This window comes from Pleurodeles waltl, chromosome 1_1 (assembly GCF_031143425.1).
Source record: "Pleurodeles waltl isolate 20211129_DDA chromosome 1_1, aPleWal1.hap1.20221129, whole genome shotgun sequence".
Classification (NCBI taxonomy): Eukaryota; Metazoa; Chordata; class Amphibia; order Caudata; family Salamandridae; genus Pleurodeles; species Pleurodeles waltl.
In genome coordinates this window covers 606,930,215-606,944,579 of record NC_090436.1, presented here as the reverse complement: position 1 = coordinate 606,944,579, position 14,365 = coordinate 606,930,215, and the positions used below count along the sequence as shown (strand labels likewise).

Here is a 14,365-nt window from a genome sequence, read left to right as displayed (position 1 = left end):
GCTGACATTGTAGTTCTCAGCAGTTGGTGAAAGATTGAGCCAGGTTTTTCTCCATTGCTGGAAGACACTCTGTGCCACCTCCGGATGTAGCTGCAATTTGTGATATACTAGACGGCATCAGCCAGGCGCAGAGAGACATAGGTCCCCCTAGAATAGAGCCAAGGATCCCAACCCTTCCTGCTTGCTTTAATACTACATGGCGGTGGTGTTCAAGGATGGCAGGAAAGCCTTTAACACCAACAACAGTAACAACCTGCCCCTATTTCTGAGGGCGGCACCCTCTCGAAGGCCCCCTTTGACAATAGGACTCACACCTCTTGCAGTAAAAAAAATAGTTGCTCCTCTGAGAGGTGTTCTGATGAGGCTGGAAGGTGCGGAGGCAGGGAATGGAGAGCTGAGAGGTTCAGAAAGAAATGGCACAGCACAGCCCTCCTTGAGGATCTACAGGACCCATCTGTTAGATGAGAGGGACATTAGCCCTGGGGGAAAATGTTAGATCCTGCCTCCGAGAGAGGTTGTGCGCCATTAAGGACAAAGTAAAGTACTTTGGAAGCTGATGCCAGAGAGTTTTCTTCCTGTACCAGACCCTAGCCATGAAAGGACTGACGAGACTGCAGCATGCAATGTCAGAGTCAAGGTGGATTTGGCTCGGAGTCAACAAAGGATCAATCACAGGCAACAGAGACTGGTGTCAAGAAGGAGTTAAGTCTTGAAGCCAGAATATAAGTTGCTACTGAGTTGGTACAGCACCTAAGATGGGCTCCAGGGGCTCAGATGGCACCGAGGACTGATCTGATGAATCAGTGGGGCCCTAAAGCATTCAGAAGAGAACCAGAAAACTGCCAAAAATAAAAAATATGCACCAGAACCTCCATAAAGGCCTCAGCCTGCTGCCTCGTCAAAGGAACAGAGAACTTGGAGCACACTAGGATCAACTGTGTGATTGTCTCTTCAATTGGGGATCGAGGGTGAGATCAACTAGCATTATCACACCCTCCAGACTTTTCTTTAGCTAGATAGGAGTGAGATGTGGAAAAGTCCCACTTTGCTTTCTAGTGTTTCCGCTTTCATTTGGACGTCATATTACTAGATAACCTGGATCCCTAAGAGCACCTGTTGGCAGATTAGTCTCCACAGCAGGAATGGGTTTGCGCCCTCGACTTAGAGCAGGACTCGCATGGCTTATTTCAATATTCAGCAACATACAGCTTTGCTTCATGGTCATGCAACTAGGAGTCATGGCCACGCCACAAACACCAGAGGCACACATTGTGAGGGAGTGTCACCAAGATCTGTGCATGAGAATCACAGCAGTTTTGGAAGGGGGCATTGTTCCACTGATCTCTAACGTTAGTCTGACATTTTTTTCAAACCAATGAAAAAAAAGGAGGAGAGCTCCAGATCCACGTTCGTGAAGGTAGAAAGAAATAACATATTTTGGTGCGGCTCTGCTTTATCATTTCTAGGGCAGTACAAGTCAAATGGAGCCACACTGTGCCACCTGGCAGTGCAGGAGCGCTGCTATGAAAACAACTATATCCTGTCTACATGTGAAGAATCTGCAGTGAAAAGTATCCATCAGAAATATTTTTTACAACTTTGCCTGTTCCTGAAAACGGGGAAAGATGTGACCTTGGCACACCGAATCCTCTTGTTAATGGCAATTTGAGGAAATAACACATACTTTCTGGCATAGCGTAGTTTTCCCAAACATAAAAAGAAACAAATACATTTTTAAATAAACCTATGCAGACTACACACAATTCACAAATGCAGATAACAACGGTTGTGCTGATAAACCTACATACCTCTAAAAGACCAGACTGCCCAGAGAAGTGAAGTTTCAGGTATACGTTTTCAATTGTTATTTCATCTGCTCCATTTTGTATCTCTTTTATCTGAAACAGTTTGGCTGCATTCATTTGGTTATCGGTCTGCCCACTAGTGTGCAGCACATAATCAGCCAAAATCGTTTCTGAACTCAATCCTTCAACAAGCTTGTAGACTGATAACCCAAAAGCTGGCAGGTGCGCTGTGAAAGAAATCTGAGGACACATGGAAAAGCTTTTTAAAACTGAATGGTGGTGGAGTCAATTAATCATGCTCACACCTTATCATCAATTTACATGCAAATGGTTAAATATGAAAAACTGGAAGTTGCCCATAGAAGCAAGAGTTACATACATACCTGTAACATTAGTTGTCAAATTAGGAATCCCTCTCAAATTTCAAACTTCTAAATTATTATTCCCGCCATGTGGCTGATGGTCACCAAAAACCAAAATAAAATAAAAAACGTTTTCCATCTTACTGTTTTTAGGAGACTTTCATAAAAAAAAAATGACATATAAAAAAAGGCACTACACAACTAATTTTCAAAACACATTTTCTCAGTGAGATGGGCTTCCTTCTGAAGAGATAGAGACACAACAGCATCAGGCAGACGTTTCACTTCTATTATTTCTCTAGGATACTGATGCATTCAACAAACCTAATTTTAGGAACACATGGAAAGGTGTCTACGAATATGGCCATGATTCATAGATTCTGAAGAATTTTACATGTAAAGCTTTTGCCTCACCAGCAAGGCTTCCACCACAGGTTTCTCACCTTTGATTTAAGTATAAAGAAGTGAACCAAACCGGGAGGTGAGAAAAAATATAAATGATGTTTCAATCAAACAAAAAGATCCCTGAGAGATGCTTCTCTATACAAAGAGTAGTGTGCGCAAATGTATGCACAGACATCCATATGGCTGCCTTACAAATACCCACAATCAAGAGATTCCAAAAAAACATAAGCTGCAGCTGCCTTACCTTTGGAGTGCACTATGACTGAACCAGCATGGGTGATGTGCTTTGAAACGCAGCTCTATAAATTCCACTTTCATCCAAGAGGCAACCTACATAATTACCTGCTTGCCAGCATCACCCATAGAATAAGTCTAATAAATGACTATTCATTTTTAGAATATGCTGTCAATGTGATGTAATATTTCAAAGTTGACACGCATATAAAGTGTTAAGGGAATGTTCTAGCCAAGTTTGTGGATTCTAAAAGCTAACAAAGAAATAGTATGATTTAAATGAATATGAGAAATGAATTTGGGCAGGATGGGTGGCTAAGGACTACTTTATCGCAATAAAAAGTCGTAAACAGCTCAGCCACTGGCAGGGCGTGTATCTAACTAATCATGTCAGTTGAGGTTATTGCAATCTGAAAAGGCCAGGTAAAGATCATTATTTTGCATTTGTGTATTGACTCCCAAAAAAAAAAAAAAAAATCATAAGACGTCGGAGTACAATAATGACCCCAAAACAGCAGTAGGCTTCAAAATGGTGGATAAACTCTAAGGCCTTTAAAAGTAGTCACCGAAATCTAACATCGTAAAATACAAAGGTTTGGCCTGGTAGCTTTCTGTATGCAGTGTAACACATACATAAAACCTTAACCCACAGAGTAACCCTGACTTGGCTAAGGGTAGCAAATACAACACCACTACAACTACCTGGTATCCAGGGGGCCATATATTTTGAAAGCAAACAAGGATGGATGGCCCAAAGGGAAGAAAGGTAACCCCAGGAGTAGCCCTCAAGATCAGTGTGCCCCTTCCTTAACACTGCTGAAAATGACTTCAAGGAGACAGGAGTAGTGATTTAATTAATTATCAGGTCCTTAATTGAAAGTTAATGTTCAAAGCTTTTTTGATTCAATACATTTTTTTAAACCAACAATCTGGTGGCACTAAAAGTGTGGACTTCAAATGAATTCAGAAATATCCTAAGGAATTTATGGTCGCAACAGAAGGTAAGTCAACACATGTTTCACAACACTAATAATTTGTTGCTATTTGTTGGGCTTAAAAATCCAAGAAGTATGACGGCCGTAACAGTAACTATTCAACATAAAATCAAACATTTAGATTATGAAACTGTCAGTTCGCACAGTTCAAAAACCTCATATTTCACCCATGAGGACTAATGCAAGATTGAATTCAGTGTTTGTAGGCTTTGTTTAGAATATTTTCTGTAGAGCTAAAGAAAGTGAGTAATGTCAGTAAGAAAAGGGACGATCACACTGGAGCTCCAGGCCACATTGCTTACAACACACATTTCACAAAATTAATTATTAATTTGTTGCTTCTTCAAGTTTTAAATATCTAGATTTCTGAGGTACATATTAGCAAATATTCAATATAAAATTGTGAACGTTGCATGTGAACAATCTGAAGTATGATAATTCAGAGATGAGAAAACAATTTAGAAAAAGAAAAGAAATTAAAGCAAGTAGAGAAAATAAAACATTATTATACAAAGAATCATCAAATAATGAATAGAATAGGGTAGTGAAATTCCCAATATTCATAAAAACATTTAAAAAGAATGAATTAATAGTTTCAATATATTGTAAGATCTTGTTTAACCTTAGCTGGGGATGTTAATTTCACTGATCCTATGGGAACAATCAATCAAGATCAATTACACACAGCAATACAAGAGCTTTTAAGGTACTAAGCTATGCATTTTCAGCTGATGTCTTCATTTGTAGAGACAACACAACCAATAAACATTATATCAACAAGCGGTAGTGGTGGTGGTGAAATGAAGCCATTTTTGGGAAGTCCTCTCCATGAAACATCTATAATTTTCAATTTAGTATTGATGAAATCCAGACAGCATCTCAGAATCACAATGCAGTGAGATTGTAAGAAAACTACATATCTTCCCTCAAAGAAAACATTTAATTTTCTTTCTGTTTAATTTTAGGACAGTAAGAGGTACATACTCATTAACAGACAATTTTTTTCAGCACTGTAGGCTGAGTTGTCACCCTTACAATTTCCTTCCTACTGCTCTGATCATGAAAGTGGTTATGAAGATCACGTATAAGCAATCTAACAAAATACGAATATCAATCATTGGATGTGGAACTTCACTTTTATGTGAAGGGCTCTGGCATCATCAACATGTTAGCATTTACTAGATTAATCAACTTGGAGGTGATCTGTATCAAACATCTGAATGTATGGGTGTGGCTTCTAAACGTTTATTGTTTGAGTATCTGGATTTTTCAGACCACATTGGAGCAGGAAGTTTATAAATGTCAAGTAAAACATTGTTTAGAACAATAACAATTATCTTTGGTGTATCAAGAAACCACTGGATCCTCCTGAACATAGCACGATGTCTGTATCACAATATTTTCTCTGGGTGGCAAGGTTCATTCTTAGATTTTCTGCAGTTAACTATTTGAAAGGCATGCCAAAGGCAAGTCCATCTGCTTCGGTCCGCACCTGCTCCACGACCCCTTGCCCTCAGGTCCCCTGCTGATACACCATCACTGAGCTCTACACCCTCAACCCCAGACGCTGCAACAAACACCGCCACTGTGCCGATCCACGCTCTATTCCAGGATCTTTCACCTGCACCCACTGTCACAGCACACACACTGGCCCACCGACCGGCCCCACCGACCGGCCCCACCTCGAACACACCGCAGACTCCACCAGACCAAAAATAACAACTTGCAAGTGCCCTTCTCAACACACGGTCACTATGCAAACACACCACTGAGATTTGAGACCTCATCTCCACCCTCACACCCAACGTCCTCTTCCTCACTAAGATCTGGCTTAACCCCACTTTTGCACCCGTCACCACCACCTCAATACCTGAAGGATAAAAACAACCACTACGACCGCATCAACAACCTTGGTGGAGGGATAGCTATCTTACACAAGGAATCCATTCAATGCACCACCACAAATGACCACATCACCCCAGCCATGGAACATCTCAACCTCCGACTCCAAGCAGACAACAAAACCACCATCCAGGGCATGCCTGCCTACTGTCCTCCAGGACCACGTCCACTCCTCACCACAGACTCCAACAACTACATTTTCCCCGGCGACTTCAACGACCACAAAAACATCAACACTACCAACCTCCTCAACAGCATGGACAACATAGGATTCACTAAACTATTGCATTACCCCACACACACCGCAGACCATAAGAACCGATCTTCACCTCCAGCGACTGCATCAGGTATAGCCACACCACGGAAATCACCTGGACTAACCACTGCATTGTCCACTTGAACATCTCCAGCTCACGGACTTCCACCCCAAGTCTGACCAGCACCCCAACTGGAGCTAGAGCAAAGTCTCAAAGGACACATGGATCAATGCCCTTAACACCAGCCACCCCATCTCCTCCCACAACCAAGAAAGGAAACATCAACACTTGGATTACCAACAGCGATGACAGCGTCACTCCCATCGGCAACAACACCCACAGAAGATCCACCAAGCTGGCACAATGAAGACCTCAGAACGGCTAGATGACAGTGTAAACAACTGGGAAGGGGATGGCGCACCAGCAAGGACACGATCGACAAGAACACTTTCAAGACAGCCCTCAAACTCTACCACAGACAGTTGAAAGAATCGAAGAAAAAGGCCTTAGCTTCATGCATCAAACCAAGCTCCATAACAACCAAGAACTCTTCAACATTTTCAAAGATTTCCCCAAACCCTCAGCTCCAACAAACAACATTACTCCCTCACAGGAACTCTGCAATAACCTCACAAATTTCTTCCATGACAAGATCAACAACATCTACAAAAACCTCAAACCCCAGCCCAAGGCCACCAACTTCTTCAAGCAACACAACCCTGCTACCACCACAGACATGCGACTAACCAAACTGAGCCAGCTCACCCCACAGGACACTGCTTCCATCATGAACTCAGACCACTCTGGGACCCCAACCGACCCATGCCCTTATCACAACTTCAATCTAGCCAAAGCCAGAATCAGCCATGAACTCACCACCTTGTTCAACACCTCAAATGCCACAACCACCTTCCACTAAGACAGGAAGCACGCAGAAGTCAAGAAACGATCAGCAGACCCTAGCAAACTCAACAACTACCAACCAATCTCACTGCCTCAGTTCTCGGCCAAAGTATTAGAAAAAGCCATCAACCACTCTCTTCACAGGAGAAATGGAACCTCCTACTCAATGCCTCATAATCCGGATACCGGAGCAACCACAGCACAGAGACAGCCCTCATCACGGCTATCAATAACATCCAAGCCCTACACAACTGAGGAAAGACTGCAGCTTTGATCCTCATAGACCTTTCAGCAGCCTTAAAATATAGTCTCCCACCACACATTCATCACAAGGCTGCACGACATAGGCACCTAAGGAGCCACTCTCAGATGGATCGCCTCTTTCTTCACCGGAAGAAAATAAAAGTCCACCTTCTGCCCTTTACCAACAAACTCAAAGAAATCATCTGTGGAGTAGCTCAAGGATCTTCATTCAGCACCACCAGCTTCAATACTTATATGACGCCTCTGGCCTGCATTGTCAAAATCCACATACTCAACATCATATCCTATGCCGACGACATACAACTTATCCTCTCCCCCCTGCGAAGATACGACCAGTATCAAGACCAACTTCCACAACTGCAGACGTCAGCAACTGGATGAAGGACAACTGAATGAAGACACACAGAAGGCAGAGGTACTAATCATCAAAAGCTCCCCATGGGACACATCCTGGTGGCCTCCAGAATTCCAGAACTCGGACCTACTCCTACGCCCAATGATCATGCTAGGAACCTAGGCATCATTCTGGACAGCAAACCATGACGACTCAGGTCAACTCAGACTCCTCTTCCTGCTTCTTCGTCCTCTGCATGCTCCATTAGGTATTCAAATGGCTACTCGAAAGCTCAAGATGCACCATAACCCAGGTCCTAATCTCCAGCCGACTGGAATACAGCAACGACTCATCCTTAACCTCCCTCGCCACAAACACATCTCAGCCCACCTCAGAGACCTCCACTGGCTCCCGGTCAACAAAAAAATTATCTTCAAACTCTTGATCCACGCTCACAAGGCTCTCCACGATGCCTACCCTGCCTACCTCAACGAGCGTCTCAACTTCCACATCCAGACACGTCAGCTCCGCTCCGCCAACCTCGCCCTCGCAACCGTCCCCCGCATCCACCGTACCACAACCGGTGGCAGTTTCCTCTCCCACCTCACCGCCAAGACCTGGAACTCCCTCCCCGTCAATCTAAGTCTGACCCAGGGCCTACTGACCTTCAGGAAGCATCTCAAGACCTGGCTATTCGAGCAGTATCACCCCCCCACCGCAGCGCCTTGAGACACTATCAGGTGAGTAGCGCGCTTAACAAATGATTGATTGATTGATTATATGCAAGGATAGCAGTTCACCTCCTCTAAAGACTACAGACTATACAGAATGCCGCAGCCAGACTTCCCCTGGATTTCCTTAAATGAACTCACATCACCCCCTACCTCAGGGAACTCTACTGGCTCCCTGTATGGAAAAGAGGCCAGGTTCAAGGTCCTAACCCACGCATACAAGGCGCTACAGAACTGCGGACCCACCTACTCGAACCACCGTCTGAACTTCCTTCAGCCCACCAGACATCTCCACTCTGCTTCCCTTTCTCTAACCCTCATTTCCTGCATCTGACATTGCAGATGTAGATGTTGCTGCTTCTCCTACCCAGCATCGAAGACATGGAACAAGCAACCCTTTCATCTCCGGACCTCCCCATCTCTTCCAGAGTTCCAACATACCCTGAAGACCTGGCTATTCTTCTAATCAACTGGACCCTGCCAGCACCTGGATACTCTGACAGGTGACAAGAAGCGCACTACAAATCTAACGATTGATTGAATGAATAGCTATAAAGATTGTCTTGGAATGTCTGAAATATTTCCCCTTGTGTTACAACTTCTCACCTCCCTCTATTGGCCCCTCACATTCTTATTCAGAGTTCATGATGACAGTTGTGAATACAATAAAATGAAACAAATGAATATATGGGAGTTTGAATTTAGTGTTGGAAGTCTCATTTTGAAACACTCGCATTTTTGATACATATTTATCTAAAATCATTAATATGTCACATGTATGTAAGGATTTCTGTCACACAAATGTCCTTTTTCTTGAGAAAAATCGTGTTGCTTCAAAAACAATTAGCACATTTGTTTTAACTAGATCTTTTACCTTTAGTACTAGAATGTTGCATGATTATACAGAAAGGCTTCAACCCCCAGGCAGTCTGGAAACATAGAGTTACAAGGTTTAGCACTCAATAACATATGTAAAATAAATCAATTTCCAAGCAGTAGGTGTACCGCCTTGCTTTCTGGTATACAATTTTGTCATTCACCTCACTCCTGTCTTGTCCCCTTTGCACTTGTAGTCAAAATGTTCTCTTTTCGTCAAAGGAACTTTGAAATGACGTTCATTGGTTCAGGGTGGTCACTGACAAGGTTAGGTGATGCAAGGACATATGGGGTCATGATCATATAATCCCTTCTACAGGGAGTGCAGAATTATTAGGCAAATGAGTATTTTGACCACATCATCCTCTTTATGCATGTTGTCTTACTCCAAGCTGTATAGGCTCGAAAGCCTACTACCAATTAAGCATATTAGGTGATGTGCATCTCTGTAATGAGAAGGGGTGTGGTCTAATGACATCAACACCCTATATCAGGTGTGCATAATTATTAGGCAACTTCCTTTCCTTTGGCAAAATGGGTCAAAAGAAGGACTTGACAGGCTCAGAAAAGTCAAAAATAGTGAGATATCTTGCAGAGGGATGCAGCTTCTGAAGCGTGATCATCGAACAATCAAGCGTTTCATTCAAAATAGTCAACAGGGTCGCAAGAAGCGTGTGGAAAAACCAAGGCGCAAAATAACTGCCCATGAACTGAGAAAAGTCAAGCGTGCAGCTGCCACAATGCCACTTGCCACCAGTTTGGCCATATTTCAGAGCTGCAACATCACTGGAGTGCCCAAAAGCACAAGGTGTGCAATACTCAGAGACATGGCCAAGGTAAGAAAGGCTGAAAGACGACCACCACTGAACAAGACACACAAGCTGAAACGTCAAGACTGGGCCAAGAAATATCTCAAGACTGATTTTTCTAAGGTTTTATGGACTGATGAAATGAGAGTGAGTCTTGATGGGCCAGATGGATGGGCCCGTGGCTGGATTGGTAAAGGGCAGAGAGCTCCAGTCCAACTCAGACGCCAGCAAGGTGGAGGTGGAGTACTGGTTTGGGCTGGTATCATCAAAGATGAGCTTGTGGGGCCTTTTCGGGTTGAGGATGGAGTCAAGCTCAACTCCCAGTCCTACTGCCAGTTCCTGGAAGACACCTTCTTCAAGCAGTGGTACAGGAAGAAGTCTGCATCCTTCAAGAAAAACATGATTTTCATGCAGGACAATGCTCCATCACACGCGTCCAAGTACTCCACAGCGTGGCTGGCAAGAAAGGGTATAAAAGAAGGAAATCTAATGACATGGCCTCCTTGTTCACCTGATCTGAACCCCATTGAGAACCTGTGGTCCATCATCAAATGTGAGATTTACAAGGAGGGAAAACAGTACACCTCTCTGAACAGTGTCTGGGAGGCTGTGGTTGCTGCTGCACGCAATGTTGATGGTGAACAGATCAAAACACTGACAGAATCCATGGATGGCAGGCTTTTGAGTGTCCTTGCAAAGAAAGGTGGCTATATTGGTCACTGATTTGTTTTTGTTTTGTTTTTGAATGTCAGAAATGTATATTTGTGAATGTTGAGATGTTATATTGGTTTCACTGGTAATGATAAATAATTGAAATGGGTATATATTTTTTTTTGTTAAGTTGCCTAATAATTATGCACAGTGATAGTCATCTGCACACACAGATATCCCCCTAACATAGCTAAAACTAAAAACAAACTAAAAACTACTTCCAAAAATATTCAGTTTTGATATTAATGAGTTTTTTGGGTTCATTGAGAACATGATTGTTGTTCAATAATAAAATTAATCCTCAAAAATACAACTTGCCTAATAATTCTGCACTCCCTGTAATAGAGAAAAAACAACTCTATAAATAAGTGTGACCATCTGATAAAATTTGTAGTTTTTTTTTTTTAAATGACCTCTTGTAATCGAAAGCAAATTTCAGGCGCATAAAGGTGGTGGTGCAGACACTGCTTCCTACTGTAAGACAAGCTCAGTTTTGATCACTACAGAAAGAGGTTTTAACCTGTAGAAATAGTATATTTCTGTGCAGTCCATGTGGAAAGTGCAAAAGGGGCTTTGAAATACAGAAGCCTCACGTTAAAATCACCATATTTGTTTCTATAATGCACCAACCAGAAAACAAAACTGATTCTCCTGTGAGACACAGGGATGTTGGGCCTAAGTGCAAAACAATCACTCCATGGTACGCCAGGAAAAAAAAAAGTTCTACCACTCAGCAAAGGCCAACTTGGAGGAGGCATTAAACGCTGGTAGAAAGATGTCCACCATCCCCAGCAGGAAATCAAAGGATATCTCTGCTCAATCTTCAGGCATGAAGAAGGCGGCTATGGAGATTGAGATGAGGCATCTGCCCCTTCCACTGTGAAAGGATGTAAACCCTAAGAGAAAGCACAGAGAGGCACACAGAGGCAGTCGCAGAAAAACAGTATGCCATAATGCTCACTACAAGACTGGGTTGACTAGAATCACTTGTGTCCGGTCTTGGCACAAGTTTCTCAGCATTCGAGGAATCAGGGTATTGGGTGAGAATGCATGGTGCAGGAGAAAATTCCATGTCAATAAAAAGATAAAAAACAGAGCTCCTTGTTTTGGTAAACAGAGGGTACGGAACAGTGGGCAATGCAAATTTCTAGAAGTGGCAAACAGATCTATCTGAGGGGTGCCTATATGGTAAAACATGTTTTGTATCACCTATTGAGTGAAGTCGCCACTTGAGGTTAGCAGGATGATGACTTAGACTGTCGACTTTCGTATTTGGAGAGCCTGCCAGATGGTTAGCTTGGCCAATTCCATGAGCCTGAGCTCAAGCCTATAGCCTCAGGCTGAGAATCCACTCTGCTCTGTTTACATACCATATCACAGATGTGTTGTCCATCTAAGGATCAGGACATTACAAGTGCAAAGGAAGACCAGGAAGGATACAGGGCCAGGCGTATCACGAGCAGCTTCAGTAGATGATATGCAATCCTTGCTGCTCTGGTGACCAGATTTTAGAAGATTTCACTCTGAATGACCAACAAAGAAGTCAAGGAGGAGGGATGCTCTTTTAAGGTTCTAATGAAGAGTCCTATGATGCAGAAATAGGGCTCAAGAAAGTAATTATTGAGCATGCAATGGTGCTCTAGAATATCCCACCGTTACCAGACTGGATCAAGAAGCTTTTACAGCAGTGCTCCTGCATGCCACTAGGTGGTGCCGTGAAGCTCAACACTGACTTTGCTCCACCCCGCATATACACGCCAATCCCCAACCCCTCTCCACCTCTGCCTCCCCCACCACCCTTGTCAGTTTCTTGCTTGGCTCCTTCTGCGCCCATGGAAGCGGAGAACAAAACAATTGCTGAATCTAGGGTACATATCTCTAATTTGGGACTTTTTTAGATGGCAAAAAGAAGGCCACTCCACAGAACACAGAGGAGGGAAGGCAGTGAGCAATCAGCAGTTAGCTAGAGTATTCACCAGAAGATGCATTAGTGAAGGTAAGTAACTTGATGGATACTTCTAACCGCAGATTCATCAACTTTAGAATACATACCAAAACAGCACCTCCTGTAGAGAGGGCTCAGACAAAAAGGTCCAGGCACTTATTCTTCTTTAATGTGTGCACTGACACCCACGCTGCAGTCAAACAATGTCTAGGACAGGAACACCGCATGCCAACAAAGTGGTTGCAGCCTCATTAGTGGATGAATTAGCTCTCTATCCTTCCAGAGGCTGTTGTGTGGTCAATATGTACTACATATGTAATGGAGAGAACGATCCACATCAGCAGAGTCTTTTTCTGCACAGCCTCTCCTTCTTTCAACCGGAGAACCCCACAAAAAGTCAATTGTCCACTCAATAGTCTTTAGTGCGATTGATGTAAAAGCTTAAAGGTTATTTCGGGGCAAACAATAGAGTATCTCCTCCTATTGTAAGGGCTAAGGCAGAGCAAAGGACATTGGGAAGGTGATGGAATGTCTAACATGAAGGTCACTGATGTTCTCAGCACCAGTTTGTCTGGACATAAGGTGGTGCAGGACAGATGCACCGAAAGAGCCTGGAGCAGATTAACCTGATGTGGGAGCCAGTCTTTAGTTTCAAAAGGCACAACAAGTAGCTGTATTTTGGATTAAAGGAGTAGAAACCACTGCGGCCTCACAAATGGTTTTGAAGGAAACATATTAAAACTTGAATAAAGTGCATCACAATAAGTGACCGGAATAGGGACCTTTGGTCTTGTAAAGTGAAACGAACCGAAAGGGCGATAAATGGCTCTGAATGATGCCCACTGCAAGTCCTTTCTGGGCCAAAGACAAAACAAAAAATACACACCACACATTTGTCCCAGTGCTTGGCTTAAACAGACTTTGTAGAGGGACGTCTGGCAGTGAGGATCACATCAAAAACCCCAGGAGGCTGATTTAACACAGTCAACTGTTGCTGCTTGATCTCCACTCATAAAGAAATACGTAGCTCTGACCTGGGTGCTGAACTCTGTCCTGCTGCTACAACTAAATAACCTCATAAAGTTGTAACATGATCAGAGGACAGATGTTCATGCCCAGAAAGTCCAGGCACCACTTTCTCCGGCCCAATCCAGTTTGACTAGGATGACTTGAGCCCATTCAATCCTGACTCCAGAACTCGGGGCAGGAGAGGCAGCATCACAAAGGTGTACAGGGTTCTTTGCACCACTCTATAATGCATCTCCCAGACAGAGCCTTCTTGGAAACTCCAGTGTTGGACACTGTGTTCAGTGGTGACAAATAGGTCGAGCTAAGGTTTTCTCAACTGCTGGAAGATGTCCTATGTCATTTTAGAGTATAACCGCCGTTTGTGATCTCCCAGACACTGCCAGCTAGGTTTGTGCGCCTGGTGTTCAAAGATGAGGTAGCTCACAATCAGGGAGATGCCCCGATGCTCTAACTAAATTTAAAAGTGTTGAGGCTCTAGGAAGAAGACCAAAGACTCCACGCTACCATGTTTGTTGCAATAGTACATGGCAGTGGACCTGTACAAGCCTCCCTTTTTCTGAATAGTATGAAGGCCTTTAACACAAGGCGAATGACCCACAACTCCAACAGATTTATGTGGAGTCAGGTTTCTGCTGGAGACCAGATTTGTCTGCTCTCCACCCCTTCCGGATACCCCTTCCCAGCAGAGTTTCATCAGTCACCATAATCTGGGTGGGGAGAGGGGTTTGCCACTGGACCAATTGCAGTTGAGACGCTACTACTACAAATCTTTTGCAGTCTACTCCAGATTCCCATTGTGCTGG

At 43.5% G+C, this 14,365-nt stretch overlaps 1 protein-coding gene across 1 annotated transcript in view; it reads right to left on the bottom strand.

Moving 5' to 3' along the window:
• MAN2A1 (mannosidase alpha class 2A member 1) overlaps positions 1 to 14,365 on the bottom strand; it is a 652,784-nt gene that overhangs the window by 328,012 nt on the left and 310,407 nt on the right. Inside the window, exon 14 of the mRNA XM_069226405.1 lies at positions 1,809 to 2,045. Within this exon, the coding sequence (XP_069082506.1) occupies positions 1,809 to 2,045 (237 nt within the window). The remainder of the gene's footprint in view (positions 1 to 1,808; positions 2,046 to 14,365) is intronic.